General features: G+C 37.5%; 1 protein-coding gene across 4 annotated transcripts in view; it reads left to right on the top strand.

The window, feature by feature from the left end:
* The window catches only part of ASB3 (ankyrin repeat and SOCS box containing 3), a 234,162-nt gene that overhangs the window by 87,754 nt on the left and 124,090 nt on the right, over positions 1-22,318 (top strand). For all 4 annotated transcript variants that reach the window (XR_011491912.1, XM_070478325.1, XM_070478332.1 and 1 more), the window contains one exon: positions 5,538-5,671. Coding sequence is in view for 3 of the 4 variants with exons in the window: in XM_070478325.1 (XP_070334426.1) it covers positions 5,538-5,671 (134 nt within the window). In the remaining variant the exon portion in view is untranslated. The remainder of the gene's footprint in view (positions 1-5,537; positions 5,672-22,318) is intronic.

Here is a 22,318-nt window from a genome sequence, read left to right as displayed (position 1 = left end):
TCTTTACCACTGAGCCACTGGGAAGCCCTGAATGTAAGGATAGAATCCTGGAGAAAGGTTGGAGCCGGCTAGAAGGGAACAGAAAAGAATGGGTGCTAGTGAATCCTCTCGGGAGGGCTATTTATTCTACTTGGGCCATCCCTCATGCTGCTTTTAAAATACCTGCCACAGAATGGTTGTAGTAGCTTTGGCGATTTTTAGCATCCCTTAGACAACTAGATTGAATACTCCTATCCTGTAGCGTCTTGTCTATTTGAACTTAGTCTCTCTCAATAAATACTGATCTCTGAAGCAACTGAGGATACAACTGTTTACCTCAAGTGGTTTCTCAGAGGGGCAATGCCTATGAGTGATTATATGAAAGTTGAGTCAGAATTTTTCTAGGGCAAAAGGATAAACACTTTTTTTTTTTAATATTTTTTTTTCCATTTATTTTTATTAGTTGGAGGCTAATTACTTTACAATATTGTAGTGGTTTTTGCCATACATTGACATGAATCAGCCATGGATGTACATGTACTCCCCATCCTGAACCCCCCCCCCCCCCCGCCACCTCCCTCCCCACCCCGTCCCTCTGGGTCTTCCCAGTTCACTAACCCCAAGCACTTGTCTCATGCATCCAACCTGGGCTGCTGATCTGTTTCACCCTTGATAATATACATGTTTTGATGCTGTTCTCTCAAGACATCCCACCCTCGCCTTCTCCCACAGAGTCCAAAAGTCTGTTCTATACATCTGTGTATACACAAGCCTCTGCAGGAGTTACGTGTCTAGATGGACTGAGAAATTATTGATAATTGTATCAGTGAGAGAACTCTTTTGGTCTGATAATTTAAGTCAAGTGAGAAAATAGAATAAAAGTCTCTAGGAATATAGAGAACATGTGTGTTTTATAAAATATCAATGAAATATTTGGAAGATTTCATTTTTGTGCTTCAGAACTACCATTTGCTAAAATAATGTTTAGGCAAGTACTGAAATTTTGGATTTCAGCAGGAATACTTTGATATCTTGTTATTTAAAATTTGCTTTTCAAAGAGGTCCTCTCTGGGATTCATGCAGGCAACACTGGTGCTTCCTACTTGTAAATTTAATTTGCATTTCTGTGACTCCATCTTCCACGTGGTGGTCTCTCCATCTATGTTGTAAACAAAAGATCTTTATTTGGCAGATCTTTCTTTATCTCACCTTTTTATTATCTACCATAATATAGAATTCAACAATTTTCTCTAAGCAGAGACTTAAAATTTTAGGTTTAGGACTATCATGTCTTTCTGATACAGAATGTTTCATTTTGGTGGCTTGTGAGGAAAAACTGCTATCTGATAGGTGGTTTGAGAAATAGAGAAGTAAAGCAAAGTTTAGATACATGCTCTAATCTCAACTTTACTTTTTGTTTATAATTTACAGTGATTTGAGTCCCTGATTGTATTTACTTCTTTCTCCAGCAGTTGATTGATTAATACATAGTTATCTGTCAAGTACTCATTGTTGTAATTCTCTGTATACCATTTCAATAAATTTTCACAAAAACTCATAGTATTTTTTGATAACTGAGATATAAAATTATTGACAATTAATTGAGAAATCTAATTTTTAAAAGTTATTTGTATATGTTTACATGTCCTAACAAACCCCCTTTACATGAGCACATGTGCATGCACACATACATTCACTGCTGAGATATAAATACTCAGTACTGAATGCTATATCTAGCTATTAACAGAGCTATTTAAGTACCTTTAACTTTTCTCTTAGTGGATTTTATTGTTGTGTCTGGGCTTCTGACAGCTAGTAGCAGTTGCCCCTCACCATTCCTTCCCCAAAATGCTACTGTAAATCCAGCTCATAGATAACTGTGGGCAGTCCTGGCAGTGTATTCCCTTTCCTCTGTCACTCCATTTTGTTCTTACTCCCAAGGCACCCACATTTTTCTCAACCATGCTCCTTGTGTTTTACTACTGAAGCTACTTACTTGGCTCTATCTTACCTCCTATTACTTTCAGCCTTCATGCTCCATTCTGGTTTTTTTAGTTTGTTTATTTCTTTAACCAACACTTAAAATATTGCCTGATATACAGTAGCTACTATGATTGATTCTTTACTATTAACTCATTTAATATATAGTAGATACTATTATCCTTAATTTATGGAGAAAGGATTTGAGGCACAGAGTGTTCGACATACGAGGCACAGAGTGTTCGACATTCTTGCCACAGTTCACACAGCTATTTAGTGCTAGAGTTTAAGATTTGGACCCAGGCTGTCCAGTAGCATGGCTCAAGTCTGTCTTTGTAGCCGCTATGCTATTATTCTGCCTTAGTCCTGTATATCCCCAGGGTTGTGGTAGTTTTGTCACTTAATTTCAGGTACCTTGTTAGTTGCTCAGTTGTGTCTGACTGTTTGCAACCCCATGGACTGTAGCTCACCAGGCTCCTCTGTCCATGAAATTCTCCAGGGAAGAATACTGGAGTGGGTATCTATTCCCTTCTCCAGGGGATCTTCCCAATCCAGGTATCGCTCCCGGGTAGCTTGCATTGCAGGCAGAGTCTTCACCACCTGAGTGACAAGGGTACTTTAATCCATTGCCTAAACTGGAGGAATATGGGCCAACTTTTCTATTTCCTATTCCTAAATTAGGATTAACCTCTATAAGGAAAAAATTAAATGTATCCTCTTTTCTTTTCCTCCTCAGACAACTACATAGACTGTTGGAAGACAAGGGAATTATTTAGCTTTATCCTACTAAAAGGCTCCTAAAATAGTCTTCTATCCCTAGTTCTTCTATGGGGTTCCCTGCCCCTCATGTGAAAACTTGCCCATTTGAGAATTTTTTGTGGTAATAAGCCACTGGGTTTGTGTTTTGTTTATTGGATGTGTTTGGATAGAAAAAAGTTAATAAACAGTAAACTACATATTATTTTTAGTATATTGTAAAACTTTCAGCTATTGAATTGAGAACAAAAATTGCATGTATTTTACTCTGAAGGAATAACTTTAGTTACTTTATATTTATTAGAAAAAACATGATGGAAAATTTCACTTTAGCAGTAAAAATGCATAACATGGTCAAAGTTTTGTTTGCTAATCTTTTATTGAATGGATAAAGCCAGTGTTTATGCTGAAAGTGATGAATGTTTTGCTTTCTTTGATCAGTTTACATTCAAAGAACTGTTATAAAAAATTATCCCATAAAAATTCCAATATGCTGTTAAAGTGGATTTTGGTTGTATTTTATTTATATCACATGTAAGTCTCTTGCTTAATCTTTGTCATGTGAATTATAAATGTCTTTCCTAGATATTGCTTGTCTGAAATAGTCTTTAAAAATGTATCTGACTAAATAATTGCCTGTCACAATATGAGCTACAGAGTTGAAATATTTTAATACAACACTAGGTATCCCTCACACCCTCAATGCAGTAGACAAATAATAGAAAGTGAATGTCATCTGTGCATTTAGTTGATTAACTGTCAATCGTTTATGATTGTACAACTGCTTTGTACAGTGTAATGATCAATGTAGTACAGTAACCATACATTTTTAGTGGCACTGTCAGCATTGGTAAAATGCTCAACATTATATTAACTAAAGCTGTGTAAACAGATTTATTGTGTGTGTGTTTAGATAACTGCATAAAAATGACTTTGTGTTTGATCACAGTGAGACTTAAAGCACATTAAGATAGAAAAATGAAACCATTAAAAAAGAAATAAGGAACCAGAACTGAGAAACCTTTGGTGTGGGTTCCTAGAAAGTGAAGGAGATTGTTTGCCTTTGAATATATTTTATCATTTCATTTATTCTCAGTGTTTTCTGATAAATTGTGACTTCACTGAGAATTTCTTTAGAAGTAAAATGTTTCCCAGAGTGTTTGTGCTATAGTTTGTTTTTCCTTATATGAGTTTGCATGTTAGAGAATTAAAAATTTGGGAAATAATTTTCATACTCTTAACAGTCATTTCAAGGATACTTTGGACCCTGAATTGCATGAAATAAGTTGTCTTTTAGATGACAAGTTTAGAGTATTACTCAGTTTCTTTCTTTTTCTTTTATTTTTCCCTTTCTTTTTCCTTGCTCAGTAATGTCTCCAAAAAAGCGACCTTGAAAAGAATTTCTGGTTTTGAAGTAGTCACCAGAGACCCTAATGATTTTATTTTTCTTTGAACAATGTGATGTTAGGGGAGTATCTAATTGAGTACAAGATGAGTAATCTTGTTAGGGTTTAGAGTTGTCTTTATGCTTTGACTAAATTTCATGTGTACAATGTTATAAGGCCCACTGAGAATATAGTACTGAAAATTCCAAGCCGGTTCTAGTAATATCAAATATTTATATAGTGTTTTATAGTTTTAAAAATCTGTTCACTATATTGTCTCAGCTACTTTTATGAACAGTCTCCTGAAATACACAGGGTAAGTGTTATTCTCATTTTGGAGACCAGGATCTAGGGCTTAAAGAATTTAGGCAACATGTTTGTAAGCAGTAGAATTGTTAGAAATCAGAACTTTTCCTAGGTCATTGCTCTTTCCATTAGGATTCAAGTCCTTAAAAAATTTGGAAGTCTCTTGTGGGTGGGTTGGTAGGAAATCTGACATTATTTTGAAAAAAGAGAGGTAGAACTGTTTGTCTTCAACCACTTCTTTCAGTCCTTAAAGACAAAACTTTCTGGTACATCCTCCAGAGTCATATCTGTAATGGGGAAGGTTCTTGATGAGAACCGTTGTAGTAAATCTCTGAGGGTTGGTCAGAAATAAGCCGTCTCTCCCATATACCAGTTTAGGGACAGCTTTGGCTTCCCTGATAGCTCCGTTGGTAAAGAATCTGTCTGCAGTGCAGGAGACCTTGGTTCAATTCCTGGGCCAGGAAGATCCCCTGGAGAAAGGATACATTTCTCACTGCAGTATTCTTGGGCTTTCCTTGTGACTCAGCTGGTAAAGAATCCGCCTGCAATGCAGGAGACCTGGGTTCGATCCCTGGGTTGGGAAGATCCCCTGGAGAAGGGAAGGGCTACCCACTCCAGTATTCTGGCCTGGAGAATTCCAAGGACTATATAGTCCATGGGGTCACAACGAGTCGGACATGACTGAGTCACTTTCACTTTTGGGTGTTTAGACTTTATCCTTTCACTGTTAAATTAAGTGTCTATAAGGATGACCAATCTAGATTTAGCAAGATGGTCCAGTTGGGAGGAAATAATGGCATACCCACTAATGACAGTGACACTAAATCTGTCTTTTCTCACCACTGCTGCTGGGGAATGACAAGGCATTCTACTTCTGCTAGAGTAGAAACTCCTCTTGTCATCTATTGGACAGCAACATGCACAGTCATTTGAGTTTCGTGTAGGAACCTGATTGGATGATTTTTCATATCCACTGAACTTGCCTTTTGTTTCATGAATATTTTCTTTGCTGTAGTTGTCTGTCTGCCTCCGCATAAGGATGTTGTAAGAATTGGTATATGGTATTTGTTTTCACAGTGAATCCTTTGTGAATTTTGTGTCTAAATGTATATTAATATCTTGCCAATGTAGGATTGACTCAGTCAGTGATGACATTCTTATCTTCACTTTGGAGTTTACTAATTGGAGGAGACTTCCTCCAGCTGTTGAAAAGATGCTGTCTGCTCGTGCCTCAAACTCCTCTTGGGCTCTCCAGCAACATATTGGTAAGAAAGTACAATTTTAAAATACATGTCACTACTTTTTTTTCCTCTGCCTTCTCTAGCTGTGTTGTAATTTTAAGTGATAAGAGTCACTGGAGAACATAATTAAATTGGGCATCATTTGCATTTTCTTTATGTGGGGAGAGGATGGAACTGCGAGGGAGATCATAGTAATTTCCTTCAACATAAATCATATCTGATTTTATAAGTTTAGCCTAAGGAGCATGTAAAGGATAACAGGTATTTAGTGATATTTTAATGACACCCTTTTGTTTTTAGTAAGGGTTATGCAAGCAAAAGTGAATCCTAAAAATTTTGTTGGTCAATATTTAGTTTGTGGTCAGAAAAATGCTAAATGTAATTTTCCTCTTGGAGTGTGTGTTGATGTCTGTGCTCTCTTTAATATTTTATTGTCTCTAAAAGGAAGTATCACCATTCTTTATTGTTAACTTACTGAATGTATGCCAGTGTTTTGGTAAATTGACTGATATTTTAAATGACTATTTTAAAACAAATTATCAACTTACTCTCACTTTAAAAAAAAGCTTTTAAGCTAGTTAAAGAAGAAATAAAGAGGATGCAATAGAAGATTATACACAAGGAAACCAAATTAAACTAAATATAACATAGGCAAAGTATTTCTGTTTACTTACGTAGATTTATTTTTATCTACTTTGTTCACCAGATTATGTCATAAGTTAGGAAAATTATTTCTTCATTACTATTTTTGCATGAAATGTCACCCTTCATAAAACATGTTGAGTAGGTTTTTAACAAGTGAACTTAGCATATGTAGAAATATCCTCTATTTTCTTGGAAAATTACATTTAAGTGAATTTTCTCAGTCAAAAACAGAAATTTAGGAAAATATATTCTTGAACTGAGGTATATTCAAACTCTTAGTGAGGTTTCTTGTTGAAGAAAAAGTGTAATCTGTTTGGAGTCTCTAAACCTTCCAGTACAGAATTTCTTTGATGACAGTGTTAAAAAGCTCATATGCATGTGAGAATTGTATCTGCTCTTGCTAATTATGTATGCAGTGGTAGAGGGCAAATATCTATTTGGGAACAAAAAGGCAAAAAGAAGGAGCATATGCCAAGTGGGAAAATTACTGCAGCCTATCAATTAGTAAAGATATGTGAGAGTTTACTCTGAAGACTTTAACATATGGCAGGTTTGTCCAGATGAAGGTAAGAATTGTACATGAATGCATTATTCTGTGGTAGACTAAATACATCAAGGGCTTCTTATTTAATTAGGCACTAGGTAGAGCTTGCTAGGGTAATAATCATCATTTCTTAAGAGGATTTTATTTTGGCTAAGATTTACAAAAGCCTTTCTCAGAGGTATTAATGTAGCTAATGCTTTTCTAGTCTATTTCTCTTGCCATGACCACTTTTCTTGGTTCCAGTCCCATACGTCCAACTGACTCTTGGACATCTCCACTTGGTATCCCACATTTTGACATATTCAGAATTTGAAGTTTTCATTTTCCTACAAATCCTGATGTTCCTTCTGTCTGTTTCCTCCTTCAGAAGGTGAGGTGATTTAGGAGTGCTGCTTACCAAGAGAGTGAGTTATTCCTGGCAGCTGTTTGTTACTTGTTTCATCCATCGCAGAGGTATTCAGCAGGGGTGATTTTTGCTCCCCACAAGGGATAGTTTGATTGCCACAATTGGTAGGGGTGCTGTTGCCATCTCGGGGATAGAGGCCAGGGAGATGCTGCTAAATATCCTACAGTGCACAGGACAGCCCCCCACAACAAAGAATTACCTGACCCGAATTTCACTAGTGACCAGGTTTAGAAACCCTGATCCACCTTGACTCTTGTGTTGCCCAGTGTTATAAAGGCCTTTTACTCCTATACTAGGAAGACTTTTTAAACCCTGTTCTTACTGCAAACTACTCAAGAAATGCTTGTGTTCTTGGTTTCACAAGATACTCTCAGTTATTCTAAATATTCCACTGAGAATATCTTCTGCAGGTAACGGGAGCTGTTATGGTGATAGATTTTAAGTAAGGCTGGAAGGAAGAGATATGCCTGTCTACTCACTTGTCTGAGTTTCAAATGGGATTGTGATTCTCTTCCTTTCTGTGGTTCAAGACTGTCTTCATGTACCCCAGTCTTCTTTTTTCTTCAGTTTTCAGGACATTCAGTTTCTGTATGTTGGTCATCTGTACTCTGCCCTCCTTTATTTGGATTTTGAGAGTACAGGATTTCTAAGCAAAAGCATGGCCAGAGTTTTAACCCTGAAGGTGGTAGGCTCAGAAACACAATTCTTTGATTACCTTTCTAAGTATAGGACAGTCTTGCTCTCACCCCAGTTTCTCTAGTAACTTACCATGGTAATGAAAGCTACCTCGTCAAAATATTTCTTTAATTTTTTTTGGAAAGGATGCTTCTTGTGGCTCTGCTACTATTGGTAAGCCCCTGGAATAATTTCAGTTCTCTAGCTCCTTTAGGTATACCAGTATCTGTCCCAAGGAAAAGATTTTCTGTATTCTTTTGCTAAGCTCTTTTCGAGTCTTGGAGATGCCTTATACTTGCTCAAAATTCTCTTTTCCTCATCCTTTTCCTCCTTAAAAACATAGCATCTTGCCCTGGTAGTTTAAAAATAAAAGAGACAGTCAGTTCCTTGCTGCTCATCTTTTAATCATTTAGTCAGATTTGTTTTCAGAAGTTCTTTTGCATTAGAAAGGAAAAGTATACCAGGTAAAATTTGCTGACTGGTTATAGTTTTAATAGCAATTTTTTGATCATGTGCCTGTATATACCTCTTAGAAACATCATTTTAAATGTACATAGCAATAGACTTCTTAATAAAAGAATTGCAAACCCCTAGCCAACTGACCAAGATCAAGTCTAGGTAATTATGTGCTTATGGTAAAAGCACTTGGCTTTAGTTTATCCTGAACCTTAAATTATCAAATAGGAACAATTCTATCTATCCATGGATCTGGATTCTACAAGGGATCTTGTAAGGGCCCCTTGAAACTCTCCACTTATTCTTTTCAGTGTTCCTCTGTTTTGTTCTAAACAGGATTTAAGACAGTTTATACATATAGATTTATCACACAAAAAACAGTAAAACAAGTTCAAAGTGGAAGCAAAAGAAAAGCATGGAGTCAGGAAATGTTTATCAGTGTAATCTGAAACTTGTCTGTGGATACACTGTAAATTTGGCTGTGACTGAGCTCTACAGTTCTTGATCTAGGTTACAGAATTCATAACATAAAACAAACTCATTGCTCAGAAGTACAGATATTCTTGGATGTTGTGCTAGACAGTTTCCTAGAAAACATCTTGGTAGCCGTGGTTTCTTGGGACTTTATGTTACCAGTTTCCAATGTGGCCTGTTGCTGTCATACCAAGTTATTGAAACTATGGTAATTCAATAAAAACATGTCTTTTTTTTTTTCTCTCTCTGACTTTTATTTTTTTATTTTTTCCTCTAGTTTTATTTATTTATTTATTTATTTATTTTTTATTTTTTCATTTATTTTTATTAGTTGGAGGCTAATCCATGGCTGATTCATGTCAATGTATGACAAAAACACTTCTTAAGTGGGCCTTGGTACTCAGGTCTCTATTGCTCTGACTTGACCAGGGCTAGATTTATAGTATCCGGAGGGTACCTGTGTGCACTTTGAGCAGTTGTCTCTAAATACTGTAACTCTACACTCAGTAAATAAGTGATAGTTAGCAATGCATTCGAAATTAGACGACCTAAGAAGTATTAGAGTACAGCTGCTTTGTGTTGCAGATTGAGAATATATTTCTAAGAAACAGTTGATCTTAAAAGTAGAGGTAAAAGAGAAATGAAAAAAATTAAGGTTGATAGGCTAAGTATTCTATTGTGAAACCCAGCAAACACAGAAGAACTCCTGCCTAAATATGGTAGACTGAGTGAGTATTCAGTTTAAACCAAGTTTCTATGAAACTTTAAGCAGCACTGCTAGTTTTGAGCAATGCTCCTTGTTCATATACTCTTTCAGAAAAACCATATGTGGTCAGTACATCAAGCTAACTATTTGTGATAACTTATCTTGTGAGATTGTTATATTTACAGTTAAAAACTAGGGAATAAAAACCAGAAACAAAATACAGGTTTAGGAATCAGTCAGTCAGTTCTGTCCCTCAGTCATGCCCGACTCTTTGCGACCCCATGGACTGTAGCACACCGGGCTTCCCTGTCCCATCATCAGCTCCCGGAGCTTGCTCAAACTCATGTCCATCGAGTTGGTGATGCCATCCAACCATCTCATCCTCTGTCGTCCCCTTCTTCTCCTGCCTTCAGTCTTTCCCACCATCAGGGTCTTTTCCAGTGAGTCATTTCTTCACATCAGGTGGCCAAAGTATTGGAGTTTCAGCTTCAGTCCTTCCAATGAATATTCAGGACTGATTTCCTTTAGGATTGGTTGGTTTGATCTTGCAGCCAGAGGGACTCTCAAGAATCTTCTCCAACACCACAGTTCAAAAGCATCAGTTCCTTGGCACTCAGCTTTCTTTTTGGTCCAACTCTCACATCCATACATGACTACTGGAAAGCCCCTAGCTTTGACTAGGTGGACCTTTGTTGGCAAAGTAATGTCTCTTGCTTTTTAATATGCTGCCTAGGTTGGTCATAGCTTTTCTTCCAAGGAGCAAGTGTCTTTTAATTTCATGGCTGCAGTCAACAGCTGCAGTGATTCTGGAGCCCAAGAAAATGAAGTCTGTCACTGTTTCCATTGTTTCCCATCTATTTGCCATGAAGTGGTGGGACCAGATGCCATGATCTTAGTTTTCTGAATGTTGAATATTAAGCCAGATGTTTCACTCTCCTCTTTCACTTTCATCAAGAGGCTCTTCAGTTCTTTTGTGCTTTCTGCCATAAGGCAGTGTCATCTGCATATCTGAGGTTATTGGTATTTCTCCCAGAATTCTTGATTCCAGTTTGTGCTTCATCAAGCCTAGAATTTCTCATGATGTACTCTGCATATAAGTTAAATAAGCAGGGTGACAATATACAGCCTTGACATGCTCCTTTCCCAATTCGGAACCAGTCCAATTGTATCCATGTCCGGTTCTAACTGTTGCTTATTGACCTGCATACAGGATTTCTCCGGAGGCAGGTTAAGGTGGAGAAGGGAATGGCAAACCACTTCAGGATTCTTGCCTTGAGAACCCCATGAACAGTATGAAAGGTTTAGGAATAGTTGATCTATATTCCTTTCTGGTAGTAATTTGTTCCCTGCTTTATTGAGATATAATTGACATATAACATAACATAAGTTTAAAGTGTACCTTTTTAGTAATAATTAGCTAGCATTCCAGTTGTCTACTCAAGCCATATCTGCTTTAAAGTAATCAAGCACACTAGAACATTTGATTTTCTGTTCTCTATGAAGAGTGTGTTTCTTATTGAAAATTAGTGCATCATTGAGTTACTTGTTAAAAAGTTGGATGTTCAGGTGCAATCTTATTTCAGGCTAATGGAAAATTTTAACCCTTCTGATTGTTTAACTCCTTGGTAATGATACAGTGCCAGTCTGCCTGGACATCAGGTAGAGTAAAGTGGTTAAAGATTGGAGCTCTGGAATTAGACACCTCCACTACTTTCTAATTGTAGAGAAATTATTTAATATCTGTGAGACTTGATTTCCTCAGTTGTAAGAAGGAGTGATAGTAATACCTGCCTTACATCGTTGTCACAGTAAATTGTGTCATTATGGCAGAGATGGGCTGTGTTTATCTTTCACTGGAGGATGATTGCTTTACCATGCCGTGCTGGTTTCTGCTGTGCAGCAGTGTCAGTCGGCCAGGAGTGTACATGTATCCCTACCTTGTGAGCCTCCCCACACCCCCGCCCTAGTCCCGCCTCTCTCGGGGGCCACAGAGCATCAGACTTGGCTCCTGTGTTAGACAGCAGCTCCTCAACTGCCTATCTGTTTACACCTGCTAATGTATATATTTCGATGCTACAGAGACATACCTCATATAATTGAATTTCATTTCATTTTTCTCTTCCTCAGAACACAGGAAGAATGCATTGTTCAACCTTAATTTTTATGTGATTTTTTTAAGTGGTCAAAGCATAGGTCATACTGGATGTGAATACTCAGTGCTGTCACTTTCCTTTGCTGAGAAAGTCTGAAAGCCATGTTTGAGATGGCGGTGACACAAGATAGAAGTAGCCTGGAACACTGAGTTGTCACTTCAGGACACTTCCCTTGGAGAATCACCTGACCCAAAGAGAATTTGTATGAACAAGAAATAAACCTTTTTTGTATTCAAAGACACTGGGTTTCAGAGTTTATATGTTATCACAGCATAACACAGCCTGTAACCAAACTAACCTGTAATCAAATCCTGTCCCAGAGTTATTGACCAGGGAAAGACCATTGAAAGCTTTGTGTGTGCTGTCACTTCAGTCATGTCCAACTCTTTGCGACCCATGGACTGTAGCACACCAGGCTCTCTGTCCATGAGATTTCCCAGGTAAAATACTGGAGTGAGTTGCCATTTCTGTCTCCAGCGGATCTTCCCAACCTAAGAATTGAACCTGCATCTCCTGCTTGGCAGGCAGATTCTTTACCATCTGAGCCATCAGGGAAGCCCAAGCTAAATAAGCATGGTGACAATATACAGCCTTGACGTACTCCTTTCCCAAATTTGAACCTGTCCATTGTTCCATGTCCGATTCTAACTGTTGCTTCTTGTCCTGCACACAGGTTTCTCATGAGTCAGGTATACCTCAATTAAAAATAAAACCCATTAGTAATTTCCTGTCATCTTTAAAAACTGAACATGTGACCTTCTATTTGTAGAGTAGGAAACTTTTGACCTCCCAGACGTGCGCCATGTTATGGGCCTTCACAACTTAAGTAGAATCATGCTTTGCTTAACAGTGTCCTGCACACTGCTCTTATTACTGGATTTAAGAGCCAAGCTTGTGGTTTTTATTTCTTGTTTGTTTGTTTTTTAAGTTAAGTTTATAGTTAAAGTTTAACAAGATTCCATATGCTCATTTATAATTTCATAATTTTAGTTTCACACAGCCTCTTATAAATCCAAGTAATGGATTTTATTTGTGTTTTATTTGTGTGTGTGTGTGTGTGTATGTGTGGTGGGGGAATCTGACACAGGTACTGAGGAATTGTATCCACATTTTCTGGGACATTTTGCTGTTAAAACTGATTTAGTTTTGTCAGCAATCTGTTGGTAAGCTAAGAGGAGAAAATGTTGCCCTAGAGCAACTTAATGTTGCTAAGATGCTTAATATCCTAAGTATCATATCAGGTCACCAGTATTATTTAAAGCCCATTTTACTCTTCCCATATCCTGCATTGGATATATGTGCAGGCAGACCCCTGGGACAGTTACATCCTAGTTAAAAGAAAATTCTTCTTTCAGATCCCAAATATTTATTTTATGGTGGGAGGGCAGTTAGGACAGAAACTTTAGTTTTTGATAATTTGTTCATTTGAGAACTTGTAACCACTCAATCTGTAATTTTAGTTAGTTCTAAATGTAGAGCATAAGCAGAAGTCTTTAGTGAAGAGAATCTATCATATAAATATTTCTGTAGGTGCACATTTACAAATTTAGCTGTTTATATTTATTAATTGCTAGTGAGTGAGTCCTTTAATTATATGTCAACTATGTATCAGATACTGATTTAAAATCTATGAATGAAAAATAAACATAACTCTTTAGTGGAATGACTAAAAGGGAATGATGCAGGGTCATGGCAGAATGTTCTTTTTAAGATGAGAGAGGCTTGAACATATACATTAAGGGATCTCAATTTGTTTCAGAAAAACATTAAGGCTATGGACATTAAAAACAATAGTTTATATAATAAGATTTCAGATAAGCCAGAAGGAGATGGGCAGACTCAAATAGTCCCCTTCCTTTGAGAAGAGAGATGAGGCTGAGTAGATACAGATAAGTTTATAGTTTGAGTATTAGAGAAAGAGGGCATAGAAGATTCCTTGTTTTTACTTGGGAGTAGGAGATAAAATCTTGCTGAAAAGGAAATTGAAGTGAGAATTTGGTAGGAGAGGCTTGATTTAGAAGGGTTGTTGTGGGAAACTGGGAACCAATCGAGGAGATTTGCTGAGCAGCCCTGTAGACCTTGTGGAAGTTGAAAGTGGTATACTTCATATGGTTATATGGTTATTTTTTCCTCAGGATTGCTTCATTTTCTCTGTATTGGAAAGAAGAAAAATGGTTAGATTGGTCCTGAGAATTGCCAGAGCAAGTACAGCAGAGTTGAGGATGATATAATAGTATAAGTGATAGGCCTATGGATGCCAAGTAAGAAATGAGAAAGGAAAGGGATCTGGTAAATTTGACAACAGGAGAAGTTGGGGTCCATGGTCTCAATGACCAAAGGTAGTGACAGTAAGGGAGTGTACACTCCGGAAGGATAGGAAGTGTCATATGTTGGAATTTAAAGACAAAAAAAGGTGAATCTGAAGATGGTGCAGAAGGACTGAAATTGCCACTGTGAGACATTATGATAGGTGTGACAGGGTGTGAAAGAATGAGAAAATTATATCTCAGAAATTGGTCAAAGAGGTAATTTGGGGGAAGGATCAGGCTTCTGTGAGGACAAGAGGTGAAGAGAGTGTTCTGAACAGGGTTCTAGATGAAGGTGGGCTTGTATATGATAAAATTAGGGATTCCTGAGAACTTTATGGAAAGGTTTTGGGGAGAGTTAAAATTTATTATATTGAGCTTAATTAATCTTTTCTTATTGTCACAGACTGCTGTTTTTATTAATAGTTCCCTAGATAAGTTAGGGGAATGAAGAATGAATTTTTATTTTCTAAAAGAGCTGAGACCATGATCTATTTTTCCTTGATTACTATAGGAAAATGCTTATGCTAAGTTATATGATGCTCAGTTGTTTTTATAAACTGATTAACAGTGAAGAGACAAAAAGTTCCATACCATTGGGGAAATGCATGTTCTTACTGACACAGTAAAACACACTGAAATAATATCGGGACAAAGTAAAATGTATTTCTTTTTAGCAAATACTGTTGGAAGGAGCATAGTAAACATTGCTAAAGAGTTAAAGAAAAGAATAAAAATATAATCCTGCCAGTAGGATGTGTGGTACACCAAGTTGGAAGAATATAACTGCCTCAGCTTAGAGTATTTGTTAAGATTCTGTTTCAATTAAAAAAAAAAAATACAGTTGCTTTTCAGAGAGTCACTAAAGGAAATATATACTGGAAATGATATATTTGCAACAATAATGACTTACTTAATAGAATTTTTTTTTTTTTTTTGGAAAGCTATGTAAGACTGTCTACTGATGGAGTGGCTTACTTTTCAGTAAATGTGAGGAAATGGAGATAATATCACACATGAAATGAGTTGATTGCATCATTAAGAGTCAGGCTAATACAGGAAAGGAATTGAAACCAGAATTGCTTGAAGTATTAATAATACCGTTGTGAGTAATTTTATAAAAAACAAAACCTTTAAAATATGTAGAATCTTTGTAGTACTTTATGATGAGATGGGAGTGACCATGATTATTGTTAAAACATCCAGAGATTTGCTCTTTATCTTGTGACATTATTAAAAAGAGTCCTTTAACTTAATGATGAATTATATACTTTGGTGAAAATATAGCTGTTCATTTTCTTAATCTCTTTTTCCTTGATGATAAATAGCTATGAATAGTATAAAACCTAATTCATGTATCATAAAATTCTATTGAGTTAAGGTAAAAATGATATTTTAACTGAATGAAAAGGCAACTGCTTTTTGAAAGAAATTTTGCTATGAGGAGATGATCTTAAAAACAGATGCTAAGAAATACTTTTATTTTTACGAGATTTTCTTTTCAAAAACAGTGTGCATGACCTAAATGTGTATTGACACACTTAAACTACATGGAAACAATTCCCTGAGATTCTGAAATCATTTAGTAATAATGTGATCTTAGTTTTCTGAATGGCAGATAGATGGGGGAACAGTGGAAACAGTGGCTGACTTTGTTTTTCTGGGCTCCAAAATCACTGCAGATGGTGATTGCAGCCATGAAATTAAAAGACGCTTACTCTTTGGAAGGAAAGTTATGACTAACCTAGACAGCATATTAAAAAGCGGAGACATTACTTTGCCAAAAAAGGTCCGTCTAGTCAAGGCTATGGTTTTTCCAGTGGTCATGTATGGATATGAGAGTTGGACTGTGAAGAAAGCTGAGCCCCGAAGAACTGATGCTTTTGAACTGTGGTGTTGGAGAAGACTCTTGAGAGTCCCTTAGACTGCAAGGATATCCAGCCAACCCATCCTAAAGGAGATCAGTCCTGGGTGTTCATTGGAAGGACTGATGTTGAAGCTGAAACTCCAATACTTTGGCTACCTGATGTGAAGACTCATTGAAAAAGATACTGATGCTGGGAAAAATTGAAGGCAGGAGGAGAAGGGGACGACAGAGGATGAGATGGTGGATGGCATCATCGACTCGATGGACGTGAATTTGGGTGGACTCTGGGAGTTGGTGATGAACAGGGAGGCCTGGTGTGCTGTGGTTCATGGGGTCGCAGAGAGTCGGACACAACTGAGTGACTGAACTGAACTGAATAATAATGTGAAAAAATGAAACTTTCTAATTAGCTTATAAACTGATACCAGGAAAAATAGAGATTTGGCAGATACATTTTCATAAAAGTTTTGCATAATGTAGTGACTTGCCGTGTTAGGTATGGCCCTAACAGAAGCAGAAGATACTAAGAAGAGGTGGCAAGAATATACAGAAGAACTATACCAAAAAGATCTTCATGACCAAGATAATCATGATGTTGTGATCACTCACCTAGAGCCAGACATCCTGGAATGTAAAGTCAAGTGGGCCTTAGGAAGCATCACTACCAACAAAGCTAATGGAGGTGATGGAATTCCAGTTGAGCTATTTCAAATCCTAAAAGATGATGCTGTGAAAGTGCTGCACTCAATATGCCAGCAAATTTGGAAAACTCAGCAGTGGCCACAGGACTGGAAAAGGTCAGTTTTCATTCCAATCCCAAAGAAAGGCAATGCCAAAGAATGCTCACAGTACCACATGATTATGCTCATCTCACATGCTAGTAAAGCAGTGCTCAAAATTTTCCAAGCCAGGGCTTCTACATTACATGAACCCTGACCTTCCAGATGTTCAAGCTGGATTTAGAAAAGGCAGAGGAACAGAAGATCAAATTGCCAGCATCTGTTGGATCATGGAAAAAGCAAGAGAGTTCCAGAAAACCATCTATTTCTGCTTTATGGACTATGCCAAAGCCTTTGACTGTGGGGATCACAACAAATTCTGGAAAATTCTTAAAGAGAAGGGAATACCAGACCACCTGACCCACCTCTTGAGAAACCTCTATGCAGGTCAGGAAGCAACCATTAGAACTGGACATGAAACAACAGACTGGTTCCAAATATGGAAAGGAGTATGTCAGGGCTGTATATTGTTACCCTGATTATTGAACTTATATGCAGAGTACATTATGCAAAATGCTGGGCAGGATGAAGCACAAGCTGGAATCAAGATTGCCAGGAGAAATATCAATAATCTCAGATATGCAGATGACACCACCCTTCTGGCAGAAAGTGAAGAAGAACTAAAGGGCCTCTTGATGAAAGTGAAGGAGGAGAATGAAAAAGTTGGCTTAAAACTCAACATTCAGAAAACTAAGATCATCGCATCTGCTCCCATGACTTCATGGCAAATAGATGGGAAAGCAGTGGAAACAGTGACAGACTATTTTTTTCTGGGGCGAAAATCACTGCAGACAGTGACTGCAACCATGAAATTAAAAGACACTTGCTCCTTGGAAGAAAAGTTATGACCAACCTAGACAGAATATTAAAAAGAAGAGACATTACTTTGCTAACAAAGGTCCGTCTAGTCAAGGCTGTGGTTTTTCCAGTAGTCATGTATGGATGTGAGAGTTGGACCATAAAGAAAGCTGAGCACCAAAGAATTCATGCTTTTGAACTGTGGTGTTGGAGAAGACTCTTGAGAGTTCCTTGGACAACAAGGAGATACAGCCAGTTCATCCTAAAAGAAGTCAGTCCTGAATATTCATTGGAAGGACTGATGCTGAAGCTGAAGGTCCAGTACTTTGGCCACCTGATGCAAAGAGCTGACTCATTAGAAAAGACCCTAATGCTGGGAAGGATTGAAAGCAGAAGTAGAAGGGGACGACAAAGGATGAGATGGTTGGATGGCATCACCTACTCAATGGACATGAGTTTGAGTAAACTCTGGGAGTTGGCATTGGACAGGGAGGCCTGTCATGCTGCAGTCCATGGGGTTGCAAGGGGTTGGACACGACTCAGCAACTGAACTGAACTGAAATATCCACACATTGGAGTTAAGTTCTCAAAAGACTTTTCACTGATTGAGTGTGCTGCCAAAACATTTCAAGTTCACTAGATTAGAAGATGCTTAGCATTTGTATGATATATTATGCAGTTTATAACCTTTTGAGTCAGAGTGGTGTCAGTTATGTTCATAGTATAGATGAGGCATTATGCCCATTTCATAGAAGAGTAGCTGAAGGTTTAAGCACTTAAATGACTTGTTGAAGGTCACACAACTGGTTAATAATGACTCCTCAACTGCAGCTCAGCTTCCCTAATTGCTCAGTTGGTAAAGAATCCTCCTGCAGTGCAGGAGACCCTGGTTTGATTCCTGAGTTGGGACTATCTGCTGGAGAAGGGATAGGCTACTCACTCCAGTATTCTTGGGCTTCCCTTGTGGCTCAACTGTTAAAAAATCTGTCTGCAGTGAGGTAGACCTGGGTTCGATTCCTGGGTTGGGAATGTCCCCTGAAGAAGGAAAAGGCTACCTACTCCAGTATTCAGGCCTGGGAAATTCCATGAACTGTGTAGTCCGTGGGGTTGCAAAGAGTCGGACATGACTGAATGACTTTCACTTTCGCTTCACAACTCCAGCTCAGGGCTTCTTACTGGGTGGTGCCCTTTCCATTCATTCTATTCATTGCTGTTTTGCTGGTCATTCTTTAAGTTTTCATTTCCTGTCCTAATCTATCTCTTATTTATACTCCAGAGTCCTTAGGTAGTTGCTTTTTATATTTGTTGAAGTTTTTAGCTGTAATCAGTGGAAGAGAGAGAGAGACTGTACAAGTAAGTTAAGACAGACTGAGAACAAAAGGATGGAACCATAAAGAAATTATATTAGTGATGAAAATACATATTGTAGTAGGTGGCCCAGAAGTCAGATGAATGCATTTCATGTGGAAAACCCTGCTGAGGAACCATAGAAATAAAGTCAAGGTAGATACATCATTTGAATATTGGCTTGAGGGCAGGCTAGTGATGAAATGGTTCTGGAAAATATAGGTAATGGGTTTGTATAATGTATATGTATTGCTTTACTATAGTAAACTTGACATTAACAAGCATAATTAAGAATTTGGTGGTTTATTTTGATCATTATTTTAGTTTTAGTACAATTTCATATAGCATGTGGCCTCTATTTTGATTGTTCTTTGTACATATGACAAAGTTAACAAAATTGAAAACTTCTATGTAGAAATGAATAGGTAAGGTTGCTTGTCTGCTCATAGATCTGGAGGTAAACTGGGTTTAACATGTTAACTTGAAAATGATTGGGTCAGAAAAGTGACCCAAATATAGTGTGGTTTTATACATCATTTTCTAGACTATGATCAGTGCCGTAATGTTGGAAAAGAGATCTTTATTTAACAAATCTGGTTTTAACAGATTTTTATGAAAGTTATGTTTTACAGACAATTTCTGGGCTTTTCCATATTATAAATTCAAGGCTCGTCTTGAGCTCCTCTCAGTCTAGTGGCATCTGGAAATACTATGCATCACTAAAACTTTCATAGGAATTTTGCATGCCTTGAAATGTTACATATATGATTATACAGTTCCCTTAGTATTCACTGGCATATTAAACTAAGATGGCACTGATGAATATATTATTGTCTATGTTAAAATGAATATAGTTCTTACTTCTAACTGTTCATCAGGCCAGTGATCTATTGTGCTCACCAGAGGAAAATCAAAATAGTGCATTGAAATTAGAATCAGTAACTGGAGTAACTATAGTCTTTCCTTTTTAAAATTATTATTAAATGGAAGGATCGCTTGAAATTTATGATAGTTTCTGTGGTTTAGAAGATATTAAGAGAATTATTTTGGGTTTATCATCAGTTTAGAAAACCCTAGACATGGGGTCCAATCATTGGGATCTAGTATCAGCGCTCTTGTTTCTGTACAGTGTCAACATGGGCAAGTCATATAAACTTCCTATAATAAATGTGTAAGTGTGAAAATGTTAGTCACTCAGTTGTGTACAACTCTTTGTGACCCTATGAACTGTAGTCTGCCAGGCTCCTCTGTCCATGGACTTCTCTAGACAAGAATACTGGAGTGGGTAGCCATTCCCTTCTCCAGGGGATCTTCCCAATCCAAGGATGGAACCTGGATCTCCTGTATTGTCGGCAGATTCTTTACCATCTGAGCCAGCAGGAAAGTCCCTAATAAATGTGTACTGGTCCAGTTTGACTTGATCACAGATGATTAAGCTTTCTACACACATATCCGCATAAACAGATGAATGGTTTATTTGGTTGTAAAAGATGGAGCAATAGAGCTCCTGTGATGTAGTCAGATGGCTCTGAAAGGCTTTGTCTGCACTGCAGGAGACTGTGGGACAGCTAGAGGCACACTCCCTGGTCAGACTGAGAAGTTTGTAAGTCAGTGTAGTCTGTCAAATTGGTGAAGCTGGAGAAGTATTAAGGATTCCTTAGCTCTGAGCGAGCTGCTCTCCTCCAGGTTGCACAGCCATCCTTTATCTTCCTTTTGGACTTTTAATAGCTATCTACATTAACAAGAATGTGCAGAATGAAAGATTTCAGTGTAACCAGGTGCATATTAAACTGTAATATAATATGAGTAAAAATTCTCTTAATCAGTCTCACTTTAACCCACGCACTCTGTAGTCTTATCATTTTTTTCTGTCAGTTCCTTCTGGCTGTGCCCATGGCATAATCAGTGTTTGCAGTGGTTAGGATATTTTGTTTCTACCAGCTGAGCTGTGTGCTTACCAAGAATCAGTTATGCTCATTTCTGAAACTTTTATTACATTTGTGCATATCCAGTGACATTAGGGCCAACTATTGTTCATGATCTCAGAGGAAGAGAGGGCTTCCTTATGTGTAACAGTTGAACATGGGCCACCTACTTGTTGAAGTTGAACCTACTTACTGCTCCTTGGGAAGGCTGTTGGGGTTTGCAGGTTGAGCTTGGTTTCCGTATGGCTTCCTGTTAGTCACGCCAGCGCTCCCTTTATCTGTGTTTTCTCATCTTAGAAGTGAGAGTGATTCTTCCTTTAAGTTTATAGACAAGGGTAAAATTTTAAACGGTATTAAATATGGAAACAGTGGAAGTAAATGTTCTCTATAGTGTTATTACTGTAGTCTTATTTTTATAGTGGGGAATCTGTGTGACTCATGGTTTAAGGGAATACTCTTCTTAGACTTAGGTTTTATTTACAAAATAAGATAACTCTGTTGCTTTTCTAATTTGGCATTTTGAAACACTATGACTTGAGGAGTTATCCAAATTCCGAATGAACTAAACTTACCAGTAAGCTTAAACTAAAATCTGAGATGATGGACTAACTTCAGTGGTTTGGAAGATATTACTGATGTTAGAGAACTAGCATGTCTCAGGCCCTGTGGGTTATTATTAAAGAACCCTAGACTTGAAGTCAGACCAACAGGTCTGATATCAGTTGGGCTCTTGATCGTACTTGTCTTTGCTGCTCTGATCCTGGTCTGGTAATCTTTGGTTCATTTCACAGGGATTTATAAAAGATATCTTGCACTTACAAAAGGCATTAGATTTGATTCACATAAAACCAGTACCTGTTTTTAGTACACCTAGTTTTCATGGGCATTAACTTCTTTAGTTAACACTTTTCATCTTAGTAAAACCACTGTCATATGATTCTTAATTAAACATATGTGGGTTATTCTTTTAATTGGTTATTAGCTTTTAGCAACAGTGATTTTAACATGTGTACATACACATGCACGTTTTGGGGTCATATGCACTTGAATTTGAATCCTGGTCTACCATGTATTAGATGTTTAGCCTTTGAAAAGTCACTTAAGTCTCTTGTTTTCTTGTCTCTATGAGAGCATGATAATATGTACCTCACAGAGTAAAGGAAGATAAAAATAGAATGTGTATGGGCATATGGCATAGTGGGCTTTCAGTAAAGCTTCCTTTTCTCTCTGTGTCAGTTTTAAAATTTCATTCTATATCATGGATAAAAAGAGCAAAACAAATATAAGCTACATATTTATTCACTTGATGTGGTGGGTCTGGAGACCATTTGCAGCAAGAGTGAGTGGGAAGTAACGTTTGCTACTGTGCTCTTCTATCACTTCTAAAGTTAGATCACCCATTTCTTAAGTCCCAACTGGTATTGCCAGATATTTAGAATTTGAACATTAATTCTGTATGGTGCTGGGTATTGACTTTGGAATGTGTGGCCGGAAATTGGAGGAAGAAGAACCAGGAAAGTTGTAAAATGAATAAATAAATGGAGTTTATTTTGGTCATCCTGGCCCAAGTAATCTTTCAAAAATAAGTCT

Source organism: Odocoileus virginianus, chromosome 2 (genome assembly GCF_023699985.2).
Source record: "Odocoileus virginianus isolate 20LAN1187 ecotype Illinois chromosome 2, Ovbor_1.2, whole genome shotgun sequence".
Lineage (NCBI taxonomy): Eukaryota > Metazoa > Chordata > Mammalia > Artiodactyla > Cervidae > Odocoileus > Odocoileus virginianus.
The sequence above is the reverse complement of the archived record's forward strand: the minus strand, read 5'-3'. Positions and strand labels throughout refer to the sequence as shown.